General features: G+C 50.2%; 1 protein-coding gene across 1 annotated transcript in view; it reads right to left on the bottom strand.

Annotated features, from left to right (window-relative positions):
- Positions 1-1,804: 1,804 nt before the first annotated feature.
- Positions 1,805-19,445, bottom strand: part of CFDP1 (craniofacial development protein 1) — a 60,142-nt gene continuing 42,501 nt past the window's right edge. Inside the window, exons 6-7 of the mRNA XM_036390500.2 lie at positions 7,506-7,664; positions 1,805-2,560 (exon numbers count right to left, since the gene is read on the bottom strand). Of these exons, the coding sequence (XP_036246393.1) occupies positions 2,470-2,560; positions 7,506-7,664 (250 nt within the window). The 3' untranslated portion in view covers positions 1,805-2,469. The remainder of the gene's footprint in view (positions 2,561-7,505; positions 7,665-19,445) is intronic.

Genomic DNA, 19,445 nt, shown 5'->3' with positions numbered 1-19,445 from the left:
CTGAAGAGCACAGCTGGGACTAGCAGGCAGGATCCCATAAATTGCAGGTCATCAATTTTGCCAGTTCACCAGCATACCAGGGAGGTTTTGCTGGCCACATCCCTCTAACACACCATTAGTGTGCATGTGAATCCAAAGCCACCCCCAAGCCATCCAGAGCCAGATGCAGCTGCAGGACACACTATGGACACAGCCTGGAGCTCTTTAATGCTTTTAACAACAAGGCTGGGTTTGGTGCCTCTGGCCTTTGGGATCTCCAAGGGTACTTGTTGCATCTCCATTCTGCTCTTGCTCATGATACAATGCACAGAATTATTTTCCATTTCTTACCTACTTGGTGCTGCCCAGCTGCTGGAGCAGAAAGCATATCCCTGGAATGCAGCAGGGATACTCACACTACAGCAAAGGTTTTCGTTGGCAGCCCTCAGAAGCCAGATGCCATGGGGTCCCAGCCTGTGCAGGGGTGACATGACCCTTTCCTGCTGTTATCCAGCATCACAGTCATGGGGAATACAGGGCAGAGATGTTCCCAAATATTTCCTCTTCTCCTCTCAGCAACAGCAGAGCAATAGGCAAATAATTTCCCTGGCTGCCTGCTCAGCACTCACAGCAGGCCCAGCCCTCCCAGCTTGCTTGTGGCTACCTCAGCATCTCACCATCTTCTGGGATCTGCAGCAAAACAAGCCTGGGCTGCCTTGGAGTCACTGTTGGGAGGGTCCCTGTAAGGAGGGCAGGACAGCACACAAGGGGAGAAGATGCTGGAGATGGTCCAGCACTACCATTCTGAGCAGGAGAGCAGCCTAACTACTGCAGCAAACCTGCCTTGCTCCGCAGCCCACACTGAGGTCCTGCCAGGGCCATTTACTGCCACTCAGGAGCCCCAAGATGAGATATCCCCACAACAGTGCCCTGCACAGGGACTCTGGCTGTTTTTGCAACCTAAGCCAGAGCAGCAACTGGCTTGGAAGTGTTTGGAGATGAAAACATGTCATCACTCCGTTGTTTTGTTTCTGTCCAATTTCAGGCTTGTTTAAGCAGGTCCAATACAGCTGATTCTGTACAGAACAGGGTGCCAAAGGCTGCAGCTCCCCTGAGCACGTGGTGTTTTGTTCTGGTCTATCCTGCAGCACAGGCACAGAGCAGGGGCTGACTCAGCAGTGGGCACATGAGCCCTAGGCTCAGGCCGTGCTCAGAGCTGCACGCAAGGGGCCGTGGCAGTGATGGCATCGCTCACCCTGTGGCCAGGAAGGACAGAGGGGCTGGTGCTGCTTTCCCCAGCACAGCACCCAGCACGGGCTGCCCCACCAAGCAGGCCCAGAGCATCAGGTGGGGAAATGCTGGTGAATACCTCTGCTCCAAGGATGTGCACAGGCCAGACATGGGGAGCTGCCCAACTCCACCGGAGCCAGGCCAGCAGGGATGGCTGGGATGATGGTGCAGTGCTGGTCTCCAGCTCCAGCTGCTCCTTCCACACCCAGGCGCCTTGGCCTGCCCTCCAGGCAGCTGCACTTGCTGAATGTCCCTGCGTGGCCATGCTTTGGATGGGTTTCCTCACTCCTGCAGCACTGCTACAGGACTACATTGACCTTGTCATCCCCAATTCTGGGTCTCGTTGCACCACCAGCCAGTAATGAGGAGGGAAAGCACTTGCTTCAAGCACTTGCTCTGACCTCCAGGCTGCTATCAGGGCACACACTGGGCACCTCTGAGAGAGGTTTTTATGACTCCTGTCAGACACTCCTTGCTGCATGTGATCTCTTTGTCCTCTGCTTCCCATACAAACCACACTGCCAGCATGCCAAAGTGTTGGGATGGAATACTTTATTCACGTGAACACTCAGATCCTGGCCCTTCCTGCCTGCTGCAGCTGCTCCCATCTTCTTGACAGCGTGAACAAGGAAGGATTTCTTCACCAGCTTGCTTAACCCCCCCCAGCATCATCAGACCCCACAAACAAGTACAGACAGTTTGGCTTTGTCTGGACAGGAGCAGAGGGCGGAGGGGCAGGGAGTGCTGTGGGGATGGCAGAGCAGGCAGAAGGGCTCCAGCCCACAGCTTGAATATGCACAGCAGCCATGAAACCTTCCTGCAGATCCACTCTCACCACCAAACATGCCAGTACTCTCCCAGCCTTGGCGGCTCCTCCTGCTGCCAGAAGCACCTGGGATTGGTAAAGGATGGGTGCCACCACCTCTTCTCCTTGGAAAGTTGCTGCCAGAATTACACCAGTGTCTTCTATCAGCTGCTGGGCCATTTAACCCTCCAAGTGCCTCCTGTCCACTGACAAATACCCTCCCCAAACTATTACAGTAAAAGGAAAACCCTGTATGTTGAGACATACAGGCTGAGTCTTGGGTAGAGAACAGTTCCCGTGCTTGGTGGTCATCGGTGGCCGGCAGCCCCCAGCCAGCCCTGGGGCACAGAAGGGAGCAAAATCCCCCATGTGGGGGGCTGGCCACCCCCAGCACGTCAGGGCTTCATCCTGCTCAGTCTGATGTCGCGTTCAATTTCGAACTGCCTGTGATCCACGCGCTCCAGGAACGCTTTCCTCTCGATGTACCTGCAGGGAGGCAGAGGCAGAGGCTGTGAGCAGTGCCTGTGGCAGCCTGTGTGGCCCCAGCCTGGGGCAAACCCCACCTGAAGGGATGAGCAGGGAGGGAAAGCACTGTCTGTCTCCCTCCCTCTCTTTCCATGAACTGATTGCTCCACTGAACAGCTATGGACACCAAAAATGCTCTGTGGCCTGCTGGCTGCTACCTGGGGGACTCCCAGAGCTCTGGTGGTCTCATAGGCTAGAGAACTGAACTGGCTGATTCTGGTTCCAGCTCTTCTCCTACAGCTGAGAAATGTCCTCCACAGGCATCTTGAAGGGGAACAGAGCAGGCCTTTGCACCACCTAGCAAAGCAGCTCAAACCCAGCCACAACCTTCAGTACAGGCTGACAGGCCCACGATACAAGCCAGGAGCAGGCACAGGGAGCATTAGAGATGCAAAAAGCATCACCCAGCAAGCCTGCAGCAGCTCAGGGATGCAGGCCAGGGGTTTCCCAGCCACAGACCAGCTTCTAACCACCGAGTATGTAGTGCTCCCCCTCAGCATGGCACCTGAGTGCTGCAAGGAAGAAGGCACGCCTACTCCTGGAAAAGCACCTTGCTCCTCATTAATGGCATGCAGCTGAATTTTAATGTAGTTCACTGCAAACGCTTGCCATAGACAGCCCGGGGCTGTGCTACTAATTAACCTACAGAAGGAGTGAAATTGCAATTCAAAACAGGAGCTGTAACTGAATCATCACAATTGTTTTGCATTTGTTCCAGGGAGGCAAACACTGGACTGCCATGACAAGGTCATTAAACTTGTGCGGGGAACCACTGAATTTGGCTGTTCTGTTGGTCACTGCTTTTCCTGCTCACCAGAGCAGCCCACTGCTTGAAAGCAAGACCAAAGCCTAAGGGAAGATGAGCATCTCAGGCTCTGCAGGTTTTCCAGGCTGCTGGGTGGTGTGCATGAAAGTGCCCAAGGCCCACATGGGAAGGTTAAAGGCCTCTCCTACCAGTGAGACAGATGAAAATTTGATGATGAGGTCCCTGCAAGGTCAAGCTGAATGGGGCTCTAAGCAATTTGATCTAGATAAAGAATTCCTGCTCACTGTGGGGGCTGGATTATTTGGCCCTTAAAGGTCTCTTCCAACCTGAACCATTCTGTGATTCTGCAATTCTTTATACTACAACTATTGAACCTGTACTGAATGTGTTCCCAGCAGGGAGCCTCTGCCCTTGCTGCAAGGGACAGCGCTGACACTCCTGCCCACCCAGTCATCATTGGAAATGAATTAATCCAGATTCATTTCAGTGAGTGATTCCCCCAGGCGGGTGAACAGCCCCATGTGTCCCTGCTGCCACCCACTCCCATCTCAGCTCCAGCCCGTCTCGTGCTGACACAACTGGGTCAGCTCATCTCCGCCGGCTGCGAGGGGCAGGGACCAGCACAGTGTAATGCAGGCCAGGAGCTGGCTGGGAGGAGGTATTTTTGTGCCCCCTTCCCCTCACTGTTAGAGGAGGGCTTTGCACTGAGGCCCCCTCCCCACAGTGGCTCAGGAAAGGCAGGCAGGGGAGTGTCGCTTCCCTTCATCCCTGTGAGCAGGGAGGTGAGCGGCTCCTGGGGCTGGGCTCAGAGAGGCCACAGGAAGGAAGCTGAGGGGTCACGCTGTATGTGCTCAGTGTCACTACTGGGCGTGTGGTTTTTCTCCCCCTCCACTGCTGAACACCAGCCACAACCCCAGCTGGGAAGACAAGGACAGGAGTTACTGACGTTCATCTGGGAACACCCCAATGGCCTGGGCAGCAACAGCCCAACCTACTGAATCCAAAGCTCTTTTGGCCCCTCTGGGACACCCATCTATCAACCCCAGCAAGGGGTCAGTCTCTTTCTTCTCCTCTTCCCCCCCCGGCTGCTGTGCCTCTCTGGTGGGCAGGGCCTGCCTCCTGGGGGATTGATATGGATCATGAACCAGGAATGCGGTCTCACAGCCGCAGCCAGCAGCGCTGCAGGGATGAGGAACAGCCACCAACGTCATCCCATGGCGTTGTCCTTGGCTGGCCACAGAAAAGTGCTCTAGGTACCAGAGCAGACCCCCAGGCACGACCTGGGCATACACCAGGGCTGGCTGGCTGGCTGCAGGCACCCAGGGGCTGGAGGTGCAGACAGACGTGAGCAGGGAAGCTGCAGGGTCAGCACAAGCCCCTCCATGCTCTGAAGCCTGTGCTGGAGCTGCAGGGCAGCTCTGTGCTCAGCCAGCTCCGTGCAGCCAACACCAAGGCACCACCAAGCACGGTGCAAAGTGCACGAGTGAGGCACAAACACCCCTCCTGTGCTTGTCTAAACAACCTTTGCTACCTGAATCAATAGCTTCCTGTAAATTATCAACCCGCCTGGAAACAGGGCAGCTGTGACCCACAGCACAGCAAAGTAAACCTACTGGGAGCAAGGCAGTCTCTGCTAACAAGGGCAGCTGCAAGCTGCTCTGGGGAGGGTCTTTGGTGCTGCCTGTCCCCTGTCAGTCACCATCAGTCACCCGGTGCAGGAGTGCTGGGGCCGGCTGCTCCCCCATGGGGCTGCCCTACAAAGGTGGCCCAATTAAGAGGCCACTACACATTTCCATTTATAAAGCACATCAGAGAGATGAACAGCAAAGGGAATAGCTGCCTCTGCTCCTTACTGCAGCCCCTCCTGTCAAATCCAGGACAGGCCCTCAGGACCTGATACAGCCAGGCTGTAAAAGCCCAGATTCTACTTCTAAGGAAATGCAAATCTCTGGATGGGGGCTGGGGGTACAAGGGGTGGAAAATCAGAGGCAAGGGAGGACAGGCAAGGGGACAGCATATGTCCCCTCTGTCTCAGGAATTCTAGGCCCAGGCTGTGGCTGGCTGATACCTGGCACTGGCAGCAGAAAGATGCCACAACCCCACTGCTCCCCTAGGTTGCTGTGTTCTGGTGTGGCTGCTGGAGAAGGGCCAGGGAGGTACAAGGAGCTCTGGGCTGCAGCAACTTCCACAGGGTTAGCACAATAAAGGAATTCAGCCTGTCTTCTCTCCTGAGCAAAAAGTGAAGCTTCCTGCTTTCCTTGAGACACGCATACACCATCTCTGTAAGTGCACAGGATGTATGGCATCGAGCAAACATCTCCAGGAGTGGGCTGCAGCTTTCCTTGCAGGCAGACATTTACAATCACACAGCAGGACACGTGGGGAGCAGAGGTCTCTAACAGCACCAGGGATTAAAGGCAGCGCCCCGCTCTCGCCTGCCTGGGTTGAAGGGTTAACAACAGCTCATTACAATTTTTATAGAGATGTGTAAATGATTGCCCACTGAAGGGTGAGCACGGCTGACATTATTAAAGGAGAAGAGGCAGCTGCAGAAGGGACAACAGGCTCCTGTGAAATGACCTGGGGCCGGCAGCAGCTGTGTCTGTGTGACCTGCCCCCCAGGCGAGATGGCTGCTCTGGGAGGGCACTGCACCCTTCACACCGAGGTGGTCTGTAAGCAGAAACGCAGAGGGCTGTGCTTCCATTGGTGCTCCTCCCTTCTCCCTTTACCTTGAAGGTGGAAGCAATTCCTGGTGAACAGATACTCGGTTGATCCCCTCACACTGCATGCCTGACTAATGTAAACATATTCATAAGGAGTGTGTAAAGTTATCCTGGCATTATGTTCCTCATTTGTTTAATGACAAAAACTGCTTGCCAAGAGCTCAGCAGATTTTCTAGCCTGGGATGTGACAGGCAGCAAAACCCAAAGCTGTCCAAGATTAAAGATGCTCTTAAAATTGCTGCTTTGCTTTGCTCATCTTTTCCATGTGCTGATCCCTTCTTTAGCCTTCAAGAACCATCACGTGATGAAGGCTTGCCAGGCATGAACAGCAAGCTGTCCTGCTTGGATGGGGTGGGAAAGGCAACAGCACTGGCCAAGAACAGTTGACATACTGGGTTTGGGCACACAAGAGATGACACAAACACTGCTCTGCCACACCTGTATGTGGTGTAAATCATGCACCTCCTTGGACTTCAGGGATCTCAGAGGAACAGCTGCTCCTCTGCAACACTCAACTGAATTGCTCTGCTTTTTCAAGGGCATGCATTTATTTAATGACCAGAAACAGATCAGGAGAGATTTGATGGAGAAGGCGTGTTTGTGGAAGGGTGCAAGACCAAACTGAAAATATCTATTGATAGTTTGACAGTTATAAAATATGTGTTTAAAACAGAAAATCCAATCTGTTGGAATGCAGAAGCTTTGAGTTCTTCCAGTAAAAGAATAGCTTATAATAAAATGTACATTTTACGAGCTGTCCACTAAGCTGGTTATGTTTTCCCAGAGCTTAGCAAAGCACTTGTAGTGGAAATGCTGCTTCTGATCTCATTATCACTCCCTGCAGTGCATGTTATTAACTTTCTGCTTTATTTACAGCATCACCATTTACTTTTATGATACTTCCATTAACTTCATTGGAGTGAACATTGGTTGATGCACACAACCAATGTCCAGCACTGCCATAATCTCTGACGCACCTTGCCAGCTGCTCTGGGTTTACACAAATCTTTATGCTGGAGGAAGGAGGACAGATGCAGCTGAAACGAGTGATTTGAAGGACAGAACAAAACCCTCCCAAACTGAAAAAAGAAAACAGGACAAAGGCAATTGTGTTTCCTCATGGACGGGCTGCATTGGACCAGCTCATGCTCTGTGCCACAAACAGGAGAGATGACAAAGCCAGACACTGGCTGGACTTAGAGAACTCACAAGGTTGTTAGCAGAGAGTGATAGGTGTTTGCAGACTTACCTGTCTCCCCTGTGATGCTTACAGCAGCTACTGGCCTTATGTATCCCTAGAATAAATCCTTAAGAAATCCCACGGGTTTTTGAACTCTGTAGCCAGCAATGGGCTTCCCACATGTAAAGGAAGTGATGGGAAATTCTGGACTACCATTAGGTAATGACCCTCTTACCCATCTTTCCCTCGGTTATGGATTGCCAGCTCCTCCACAATCCCCTCCTCCTCCTTGAAGTTCTCCCAGTCCAGTTTAGATTTCTCCAGTGTGCTCATCTTCTGCTTTTTGGCACCGATCTTCCCCAGGAGGCTACTCATACCGCTTGGCCTCTTCACCCTGATGGAGATTAAGGAGCAAATGTTGGTTAAATGCAGGGAGATGGCAATTAAAAACAGAGCTGAGAGTGGTGGCCTCGATGGTGGTGAGCCACTGCCACCAAACAGATGGCCACCAACTCCAGGCAGCCTGCAGGCGGCAAGGTCACGCTTCCTGCAGATCCTGCTCTGCCGTTCCCCTGGAAGCAGCAGAGTTCATTACACACATATCTCAAGTGCTTGGTTTTTGTGAAAGGGCTTTTTCATTTATCTTCTTAAGAGAACAGAGAGCTTTCAGGCCAAAAGAGATCATTAAATCATCTAGTTTGACCCCTTGTATACACCAGGCCAAACCATTCCACTGATCACCTCTGTGCTAAGTCTGCTTCTTTGTCTTCAGTTAAAGTGTTGTTTTCTGGAAGGCATCCAGCCTCAGTGCGTCACTAGTGCTGACAACACATCCAGGAATTAACCATTTACTTGGTACTAATGCTTGATTTTCTCTAGTTTTATGTTCTGGTTCCTGCTTCTTATTCTAAATCCAAGAACACTGGTCTCTAGGCAAGTCTCATTAGTGACGTACTTGTACACCACTGATGAACTTACATCTGAATTATTTTTATGCAAACAGATAAGAGTTCCTTATGCCTCTCATTGAAATGCATTTTGCCCCAGCCCATACGTCACTTAAAACGTTTTGTCCCCCTGCTTACATTTCAGTGCTCTTTGAAGATGGGAGCACAGAACTGCCTGTAACCCCCACCCTTCTCCTGATTTGTTTCTGTCCAAGCATCACTTAAATAATCCTGTTAGCTGCACACTGAGTCCCAGTGCACGTGCACTGTGATCCCATACCATCTCCTGGGTCCCTGTTTGGCAGGAAGACCACTTTGCTCTTTCATCCCTTGCTCTTAGAGGAGTGAAATCCCATCCATGTGGTGGGGCCCCCCAATCTCCCCTTTATGCTGGGAAATGCACACACAGGGGCTCAGGTCAGCTGAGCTGCCCTCTAAGGAAGACAATTCTCAGGAATAGGAACCCGTAAAACAAACTTGTATTAACCCTTCTCAACCCCCCCAGGAATGGGGGGCAAACAGCATCCCATTGAACTCGTGTTTACACACATTCCAGAGATAACTTCAGGTCTGCAGGGCCTTTGCCTCTGCAAGAAGCCAGAGAGGAAATTACTCTCGTTCCTGAGAGATGAAGGAATTTGGGAAGGGGGGCCCAAGGAAGGCAGCCAGGTGAGCATGGCAAATTGCTCTCCATCAGTGCTCTCTGAGCACGCTCCTGCCCAGGAGTAGCCGTTCTTGGGAACGTATCCAAAGTTGTCCTTATCGGATCATTAGCATGGTTTATGCTTCCGTAATTTGCAAGCCTCTAAAGGAAAATAATTCTGCAGTTTATATGGAATTAAATCAAAGAAAATGACAACTCTGTAAGCCTCAGCCAGAAGACTCTCAATGAAAGAATGGCTGGCTAGAGTCACTTGGGGTTGCAGCTTCCTGACATAGATATATTTGGGATTAAGGATATCTTGGCAGGCTCCATAGCAACTGGACAAGGCTGCCTGCCCCTCCTCAATACCAGCCAGAGGAGCAGGAATGTCCTAGGATTGGCCCTCTTATTTCCTTCAGTCCCTGCCCATGGCTGGAGCCCAGCCCAACAGCCAGCAGTTGTTCACTCTGTGGGGACACAGAACAAGCTGGATCTCTTTGATTCGCCTTTATCCCTGAACATCTCATCAAGATGTCTACAGCCCTTCACACCATGATCACACAACAAAACCTTGATCCTTGCTCAGCCTCCAATTATCCCTTACTTTTCAAGGCATGATGGCTCCAGGTATCCTTATCTGCAGGTAGCAGGGAAGTGCTGTAAGGGGGCAAAATGGGTAAAGATGTTCTCAGCAGAAGAAAAAATGGGAGAGACTTGGTTACCACATCTGGCTATCCAGGACTACACAAGCCTTGCTCAACCACCAAGCCCAGTATCAGATGAGTGTTCAAGATGTGAGGGAGTCAGAGGAAAGGAGATACAAGAAAGAATAAGGATGAACCAAATAAAATACTGGGCAAACCTCCCCCATGGCATTCCCTGCTGCACAGCTGCCTGGAAAGCAGAGCCCAGTGGCTGTGCACAGCAGTTCCTTAAGCTGCACTGGGAGGCCTTAAAGATGCCCTGAAACAGATCTAGGGAAGTGCTATGGCTGATCCAGCTGGCAAAGCTCCGCTGCCCCAAGCCTGGCAGGCAGAGGGTGTTTAAATTAACACAAGGTATTCAATAACACATTTCTCTGAATACACTTAGCTTTCCAGACACACTCGGGCTTAAGATTTTCCTACCTTTGAAGTGGGAAAAGCAGGGATGTAGAAATGGAGGGTGTTGTCCCTTGTCCCTAGATTTCTCCTGAATGTTTTTTTGGGGCAAAAAACCCCAATGACTCAAGAACCATCTCACCTATCCAAGGACACCCACAGCTCATCTGCATCCACTGACCTTTCCATGGGTGGAACTCCACAGTCACTGTCACTTGAAATACAGACAGGTCTGACTGCAAAGGACTCAGCACACACCTGGAAAAACCCAACTGAAAGTTCTGGGATCTTTCCTGGGTGTTAGAGAAAGCTCTGCCCTGCAGAGTGACGAGCAGGCTCAGAGGCAGGCTCACACATGCCGAGGCTGATCCTTTTTGGCTGAACCTCGGTCAGCTGCTGGCAGGGAAGGGCTGAGTTGAGACAGGGGCCAGTGAGCCAAGCTGGGCTGCTGAACATGTCTCTGCATGAAACACAGACTGGGACCTGCTGACAGGCCACTGCTGTCCCCAAACCACAGTGGAGGAGAGATGGAGGGAAGGGAACCAAAGGCAAGATGGTTCATGGCCAGAGATGGAAGAAGAGGGCGTGCTGGCTTCAGGGAACAGGAGCTGCAAATCAGATAAGAGCTGCTTACGATGTATCTTCTCTTCCATGGCAATTTCTGGCACAAATTAATGACATCTGGATGCAGACATCCGTAATGGGGCTCAAGGCCTCTGTACGTCCTCTTGGCCATGGATCTCAGGAATTTTGCTTAAAACATATAATTCACCCCTTATTTGAAGCTACAGAGTCTGGGCTATGATATGGACCTCCATCAAGAGCATCCAGATAATCACAAGAATACTCACAAGTCAACAGTTCCTTCAAGGCAAGGGAACATGACAAAAAAGGGCAGGCTATGTTGCACCTTTGTGTTGATGACTACTCCAGAAATATTATCAATATCCAGCGTCAGTCCCATGCTGGACAGCCTGGTTCTGCTCCTGTCCAGACAATTCTGTGCTGCTGCAGCAGGACCAAGCCTGGGCCAGGCAATGGGGCCACGCACAGGCTGAAGGACAAGTTTGAGTCTGCTGCTGAGTCTTCATTCCATGCTGAGCCTTTTATCACCCTGAATAAATCCAGCAAATCTGGGGGTGGGAATTCCTACGCTTGTGCCAAAATGAAGTAAATGAGAAACATTAAAGTCCAATTAAAAACTTGCTTGGCCTTAAATACCTCATCTGTTTAAAAAGCAAGTAAAGGGGCCTGATTAATTGCATTCAGTGCCAACAAGAGGAATTATTACCCTTTTTGTACTCATTAAGGGTATCTGCTGTGGCATCTTTAATCACTAAGGCATTTAAAAGAGAGAAAGTAATTTGCTAAGACATAATGGATCCCAGGGATGAGGATCAGGACAATCGCCTATTTAGGACACAAAGACATGCTCTGAATTTTCACAATTAAAAAGCACAGCCAAAGTCTGCCCCTGAACCAGCAAAAAAAAAAAAAAAAAAAGAAAAAAAACAAAAAAAGGAAAAAAGGCTGGGGAGCTCTGCCTTGGTGGGGGGATTCCCCTGCACCATCTAATGTCATCAGGACAAGGACTGTGCCTGTGCCTCATCTGGCATGGTCGTACACAGGGACAAGCAGCAAGCCATGGGCTCCCCTGCTGTCCCACTATAGGTGAACATGCTCTGTATCCCTGTCCTTAACAGTAATGCTTCCCCTCATCTTGGTGCAAGCCTGCAGCTGAAAAGGCTTGGAAAATTGCTGCTATAGCAGTGATAAAGTGTCACTGCCACATGTAATCCCTGATGTCTTGTAACATGCTCAGCAGTGTCTGGGAAATGTATGCCTGTTTAATGGAGGTGGACTTCATCACAAGCTTTAGAAAATAATCTTCCAGCAATTGGGAATCTGGCTACAAAGGTCTCATAGTGCATCCCACCAGCCAAAGCAGGATGAGTTCCTCTCCCACGCACCCAGAGATGGGTGCTCTGAAGGTCTCCTGACACCAATCTGACACACACTGAGGTTTGAGTACTTCATCAGCCTTTCACTTATGTAACTCTTCCCCAGTGACTAAACTTCCTTGCTCAGCCTATGACTTGATATCTTCTTCCTGGTAGCTACTAAGAACAGATCACTCCCTCACTTCTTGCAGCAGCCTTTTATGTCTTTGAAAGCTTTTCATATTACCCCCCCTCCAGCTTGCTCCTTCCTAGACTAAACAATCCCAGGTCCTTTCAAGCTTTTCTCATTCCTCATGGCTTCCAGCCCTCTGACCACTTTCACCACTCTCCATGGAGTCAGCTATTGGCCCTATATTCCTCAAAATGCAGCATCCAAAACAGGAATAGCATGAGTGATGGGTTCACCAGCACTGGGAGCAGGGGAATGCTTCAGATGCCTTGGGAAGCACGAAGCTCCTTACACAGCCCCTGTGACGTGTGCCTTCTTCACAACCATGTGACAGCAGTGACTCATGCTGAACCTGTGATTCACTGAGATATCTGTCTGCTCCACTGCTGCCAAGCCACTTTCTTCCTCCATCCATGCAGAATGTTCCTGCTATCCAGAGGCAGAGCTCTGTGCTGCTCCTCCTGTTTGCCCTCACATCTCCCTTGACACAGTGATCTTGGATGTCTGAGCACTGAGCAGCATGTCAGATCCCACCATCAGGACAGGGTGCTGGCAAGCAGACGTCACCAAGTGCAGAAAGATGGCATCTCAGGCCCCAAAGCCCTTAAAACACCATCCTGACCATCCAGCCCTGGCTCTCCTGCTGTCCCTCTCCTTCCTCCCCTCCTTTCCTCACTGGAACTTCTGATATTTCCTTGCAGCACAGCAATGGCAGATCTGTTCCTGTCACCCCAAGTGCTTGGATGGCAGAGATTCAGGTGAGAAACTTGCCCACTCAGCAAATAGAGGATTTGGGACATTGTAGTATCTCTTCCTTCCACAATCTGCTGTAAAGCTGAATAGTTTCCTTAAGTGCAGGAAATGGTTCTCATGCAAACTAACCACAGCTGGGCAACTGATGCAGCCAGTAAATACTTTCATTTTAATAAAGTGGAAGATTCCTGCCCAGAGCACCATGCCCTGCTGTCCTTCCTTCTGCGTGCAAGGGTAGGAGAGACACTGCACGAGAGGGATGGATGCAGAGACCTGGCTGGGGCCCATGTGCCAGCTCTGCTCTTCACTCCCAGACCATCTTCCTCAACAGAGGAGTCAAAATGCTGGCAGGGAGCAAGAGGGGCATGTCAGGAAGGCAAGAGCAGTGCCATCTGCTCCTTACTGTCAGGATGGTCTGGCTGGATGGGGCAGACAGCAGCAGAACAACAGTGCCTGGTATTCTGCCAGCTTGCAGAAACCATGCCCAGAATGACATAACAGGTCTTGTTCTTCACCTAAAAGTGACCAGCTCTTCTCACCCCTAACCCCACATAACCAGCCAAGGACAGGAAGTCTTCCAGGAAAAACCCAACTGCATTTCTACTTTCTCTCCCTGCCCCTACTTGGCATTGTTTCCCAAACAGGCTCTTGGGTGGATGCAGAGAGCAACCTGGCTTGTTCTCAGCTATGCCTGTCACAACAGGTACTTAAAAAAGCAAACAAGAAAGCCTCTTTAGCACCAAACAAACAAACATTGAAATCCCAGGTGGAAAAAAACAGAAAGCAAGGAAGAGATGAAGATAAAAGCAGGGTGGATGGTGCTGGAGGGTTGGCAATGATCCCGGTTGGAGGGCACTGCCCAAGGCATGCTGGCAGGGAGAGAGGACTGATGGATTGCCACCACCCAGCCAGGGTGGCACAGCCCAAGGAACTCACTGCCAACCCAGTGGTGCCTGTCCATATGCTCCACTTGCTGAGCTGGTAGCAGGTACCCAGCATTTACACCCTCATCACCCACAAACTGAGCCAAAGAACCTGCCTGAAGTGCTCTGGAGTAGTGGGGATTTCTGACACAGGGCTGCATCTTTGTGTGAGGCTCTGGAGTAGTGGGGATTTCTGACACAGGGCTGCATCTTTGTGTGAGGCCCATCAAACTTCTGCACTCTGAGGAGCAACACAGACCAAGCCACTGTGAAAAGCAGCCATGGCTGGGACAAAACGCACTGAGTGCTGCTACAGGGTGCAGCAGAGCAGGCAGCTGTGTCCAAAGGCAGCAAGAGATGCAAGTGCAGTGGGAAAATGGGAATTATCCTGCCTGTGATCCTGTCAGCAGACCAAAACTTCTGCTGCATGGAGGGCTTTGGTGACAGGAGTCAGCACCTGGGGAAAATGCTCTGACCTGCAAAAGGAGCATGGTCTGTCTGTAGCAGACCAAGTACTTATAAGGAACAAGGAAATGGAGTTTTAACTCGAGTTGATAGTGTGAGTTAACTTTTCTCAGGCTTTTGTTCAGGCTTGCCAACCCAGGCTAACCCCAAGTTGCTTTGTCATCACTGCTTTTGCAAACTCGAGAGCTAAGCCGAGCCCCAGGTCCCTTCTGATTTCTGATGTCATCCCATACTCCCTGCAACCTCACACAGCCTCGTGGTGGAGACCCCTGCATGAACAGTGATGTTCACAGCTTCTTCCTACTCATAGGAAGTCTTTGACACTGACTCCATTGAGCCAAGGAGGTAATCCCTGAGGAGGAGCACAACTAAAGCACACTAGTGCTCAAATAGCAACGTGACAGACAGACAGACAGACAGAAGAGGAGGTCTAACATCTCCTTCCCACAGCCAGGTTCTATGTTGAAAAAAGTGGTTCTATGTTGAAAAGTGGGGACAAAAGGCACCATGAGGCAAGGACAGTCAGAGCACTCCATCCCAGCAGCCCAGCAGTCGAAGCCTGGATGAGATGATGCATTTTCCATCAGTGGGGAGAGGCCAGGGCAGATGTGACAATAAAAGCCCACGTGATGCTGCCCTGGTGAGGGCTGCTGCAGGCAGTGGCACAGCTTGCCATGGGCACAGTTGATTCTGGATGTGTTTGTGTCTAAATATAGTCAGTGGGGGAACAAAGATTTGTCACAAGGGAAAAAACCGTGTCACTCCCAATTCCCAGCAACAGCAGCAAGCACTGCCTGACAAAGGGCAATGCTCCAGTATTCCAGGTTTATTGCTGGATTTGTTATTAATCCAGCACAGTGAGTTTAGGAGTGACTTTAGAAGTTGTGCAATGCTACTCTGGCAGAGTGCACCTCACCTTGAGGAGGGAAATAAGTGTCATGGAACCAGCTTTTGAACAGCAAAACTGAGACAGCAGCAGAGCACCATGACATGGGCTGCCAGCAGATACCAGTCAGTGACTTCCTTTCTAGTGCACTCTCCAAGATCCTATCTTCATGTCATGGACTGTACTGGATAGGCCATTCCAAAGTGCAAAGCTGGAAAAAGAGATCTAAGAGCTCCCTTGCTCCAAAACAGGACAGCACCTTATTCTCCAGTCCACTTCCCAAACTGGGGGGATAACCCAGGTGTAAATAGACATAATACTGAACACATGAATACAGTTATCCCAGGAATAAAACCAGTGTTGGGTCTCCATATACAGTAAGAGGCAAAGTTGCTGAGCAGGGGAGAGATGGGATGTTCTAGCTCAGGAATGTCAGAGAGCAGCAGCAATATTACAGCTTTGCCAGAGCTGGCCTTTCCTCAGGCAGGTTCCATTCTGTGGCATCTAGGTCTGCATCCACTTCTCTGGAGGGCCTGGAGTCTCATTTTACAGGCTCTGGAGGATGTGCTCATCAAAAAGCACATCAGTTCTTGGGGAGCTGACTGGCTCAGGCAGAGCCCCTGACCCAGAGGTTCCCTTATCAGCAGGAAGGGCTCATTAGGGATTGGACCAGGGTTTCCTGCTCAGGACCGAACCCTTTGTGAAGGGACTGCTGCCATGGAGAACCCACTTCCTAACAGCCAGAGGAAGCAAAATATTTCCCTTGGGTCTTTAAGACAAAGTTGCTATGGGGTGGATATCAACAAAGTAAAGTTGCACTTGTGGAGCTGGGCAGCACTCAGCCATGCACAGGCTGTTACTGCAGGATAAAGGTACCCCCAGCAGCATCCTTGCCTGCCCCAGAGCCAGGGACAATTCAGAGCAGCATAAGGCCCTCTCTGTGCCAGTGGAACTGCAGCTGCCCTCTGGGCTGTACTGGCAGAACTATTTTAGCAAAAACAAAATCTCGCACCCTCCTAATCAGTATGACATTGTGTGGAGCCCAGGGCTCGTTCTGGCTCCCCTCCAGCCTGGAGCACAGACAGAGGCTGTTTCAGCAGCAGGCCAGCCAATTATATTACAATATCTGTGCATGGACTTCAACAGGAGCTTAATTGAAAGAGCTGCAGCATTGAAATGCCTTCTGATACTATGAAGACGTTAAGGACTCCAGGATTAACCAGCACTAACCAGCCCTGTGTGATGCTCACTGACGGGTAAGGACCTGTAACTGGGGCTTGGTCTGCAGCCAAAGCTACACCCCTGTTACACACAGCACTGCAGCTGCAGCCAAATGCTGATGGAGCTGCCCTTCCCAGCTGGAAGCTGCAGTCACTCCTCATGAGAGCTCTCCTCCACCCAGGGCATCCACACAATACAAACCAGACCTGCTCCTGCCACTGAAGGACTGCATACATGCACCAGAACTCCCAAACTGTTCCCACATGGACTACACTGAATTTGCAAAGCACTGCTTGTAGTAATTAATTTTACTGAAAAAATCTCACGCATGTTCTTCATGTATATTTTACAATCTTAAATTCATCAAATGTTTAGGGATAATAAATGTGTCAGTTTCAGATGGAATTTGCTACACCAGCACAGAATCACTGCACCTACCCCATTCTGAGGTGGGGGGCTACACTGAATTTTGTATCTAAGTGCTGCCACTGAGAGTGGCAAGAAATGCCTCTTATAAAGCTCCAACAGTCCACACTGTGTGGGAAATTGCAGGGTTGGAGGAGGAAGGTGTCCTGCTTCTGCCATTCTCACTTCTGACCCAATGGACAGAAATCAGCAGAAATGCACACATATTCAAGTTGCCAGTGAGCTTACACTCCTATGTGGTTGTGAGGCACCTCACACCCCAACAGCAGATAAGAGCAAAAAACAGAAGTCAGAGGGGAGGATGTGTTTGGTACTCAGGCCCAAGAGGTTGATGACTTGGAAGCTGTCAGAAGGTGCTGTGGGCAGTGTCTGTGGCACACAGGACACTTGCTGGGCTCCAACCTGGGTCACACACTGAAGTATTTTAGAGTAACACCCTGCATTACGCCCATATTTAGCCATGCAAATAAGAGTGACTTGACTTTCAAACACTTGTAGTTCTGACTGACTTCACTGGGTTCAGTTTAGACGTTTCAAATACAAGAGTAACGACCTCAACTCTGGGCTGGGATCAAGCACAGGCCATTTTTATCTTAAAAGGCATTTGTATGAGAATATTCAGAGCTGCTAGAACCAACAGCACTGAAGTTATTTCACCATGCAACCTTAAAAACGTTGACAGCTTTGTCTGCAAAACGACATGGATTAACTGGTGACCAATCCTTAAAAAAGAATAGTTAGAAAAAGTCTGCTGGCAAACAGAGGAGTTCTTCCTCTCTTCAGAGGCTCACTCCTTCCTTCTTTGTCTAACAGCAGATCTTTTGTTCAAGACTTCAGCTGCAAGCAGCCCCGAGATACACAGGGAATGTCTTGGTTATGACAAGCCCAGCACACTGGTGTGCAGACTTGGTTTTAATCAGCAGAGAAACCCCTCCAAATCAGGCCTAAGAAGTCCTGCTAATGGAATTGTTCCAGTGCTAAAGGGATTTCAAAGTGAATGAGTGTGGACGGCAGAGCAGCTGGTGTGACTCCCAGGTCGCTCTTTACAGTGCAGTGTGCCATGCAAGGAGGATCCAACACCCCAACCACCCTTGAGAAAACAACCCCCAGTGTCCCCCAGCACTTCAGAGTCCTGTGTCTGTCCCTGTGGCTCCTAGACAGCCTTAGTGTTTAGTCCTGGTTAGCTTCCCACTGTATCAGATCAATGCCAGGCTTTGATCAGAGTGAGGTGAGAATGGCAGGACAGAGGCAGGGAGGGACCCCCTCCTAGCCCAGCAATAATCTGACAGCTTTAAGAATAGATCTGATTCAAACAAATACACTGCCTTCCACTTGCAAATATTCACAAAGCTCAGCAGCCTAGGAGAGGGGAAAGTTCCCAGGAAATTAAGTGAGGGTGAAGGAGAATCAGGGCTGCATAGCACAAATGCATCACACAACAAGCAAGGAGCCAGAGCCCAGTGGAGTGGCTGCTTTGCAGTGCTGTGCAAGTTAACCAAGAGCATAAATATAATCTGTTATCTTATCCACTGCAAAGCTGGCCTGGCAGCATGTGGGACTTTGGGGGACCATAAATGTTTGGGCACTACTACAAGCAGTCATAAAACATAAATGAGGGTTTCACCACATTTAATTGCTTTTGGGAAGGGTAATATCACTGGGGCATCCATCACAATTACCTTCTCCTGTTCCAGCCCTGATTAAGAGCTGGCCCAATGATCCAGATCGAAGAGGGTATTCTGGGGGTAAGGAAAGAAGAGAAATACCCAAAAAGCTTTAAAGATGTTTGCTACATAAAACATGATTTCCAGACAGGAGGGAACAGACAATAGAAAGTCAGGTGATGAAAGGATATTCTTCTCAACAAGAACTTTCTCTGTTGATTCAACAGCTTTCTGAGGCTGCAGAAAAGCTTAGTAATGAACCAGAGGATAGTGCAGAAAGCCCAAAATGTACGTAAGAGGAAAAACTAAGATTATGCTCTGTTTTTCTTCCAGAGCTTGACTGAAGTGTTTTAAATGTCTGAGGCTGGCAAGGCCACCTCCCAGTGCCTTTTGGCTTTGGCAGCACTCACTGAGAAGAACTGCCCTTCCTCTTCCCAGGGACCCACCTCACTGGGAATAGATTTCAAGTCTCTAGAGGAAGAAAATGGAAACAGCTGACTTCTCCCAGCCACAAGATCAGTTGTCACCTTCCAGCTGGAGGCAGGCAGAGGAGTAAGCACAAGGCTTTCCTCCCACCCACACAAAGCTGCAGGCTCCCAAACAGATTTTGCAGCTAACATCCAACTACCAAAATCTGCTCAGAAAGCCAAAGCTCTTCTTGAACATGAGGACTGCAACCTGGCAAGGCTCACACTACCTCCAGCAGCCTCGTGCAGAGGGGCTGGCAGGGCCAGGGCTTTCATGACACATCATCTCTGGAATTCACTGCTGAGTGTCCCACAGCCTCTGCTTGGTACAAAGCCAGAGCTGCTTCTCAAATCCTTTGTGACATACCAGCTGTTGAGGGCAAACCAGCAAGGTACACATTCACCCAGAGAGGAGACAAGACCAGTGGACTATTGGCGAATAAACACATTAATGCGTCAAAAATCTCACTTCACACTCTTGGTTGGAGGGAACAGGTTCAGCTCCTGGCTGTCCTAGAGGAGCCTGCACGATCCCAAGAAGGCCTTTAGT

The sequence above is a fragment of the Molothrus ater genome, chromosome 12, assembly GCF_012460135.2.
Source record: "Molothrus ater isolate BHLD 08-10-18 breed brown headed cowbird chromosome 12, BPBGC_Mater_1.1, whole genome shotgun sequence".
Taxonomy (NCBI): domain Eukaryota; kingdom Metazoa; phylum Chordata; class Aves; order Passeriformes; family Icteridae; genus Molothrus; species Molothrus ater.
This window is presented reverse-complemented; position numbering and strand designations above follow the sequence as displayed.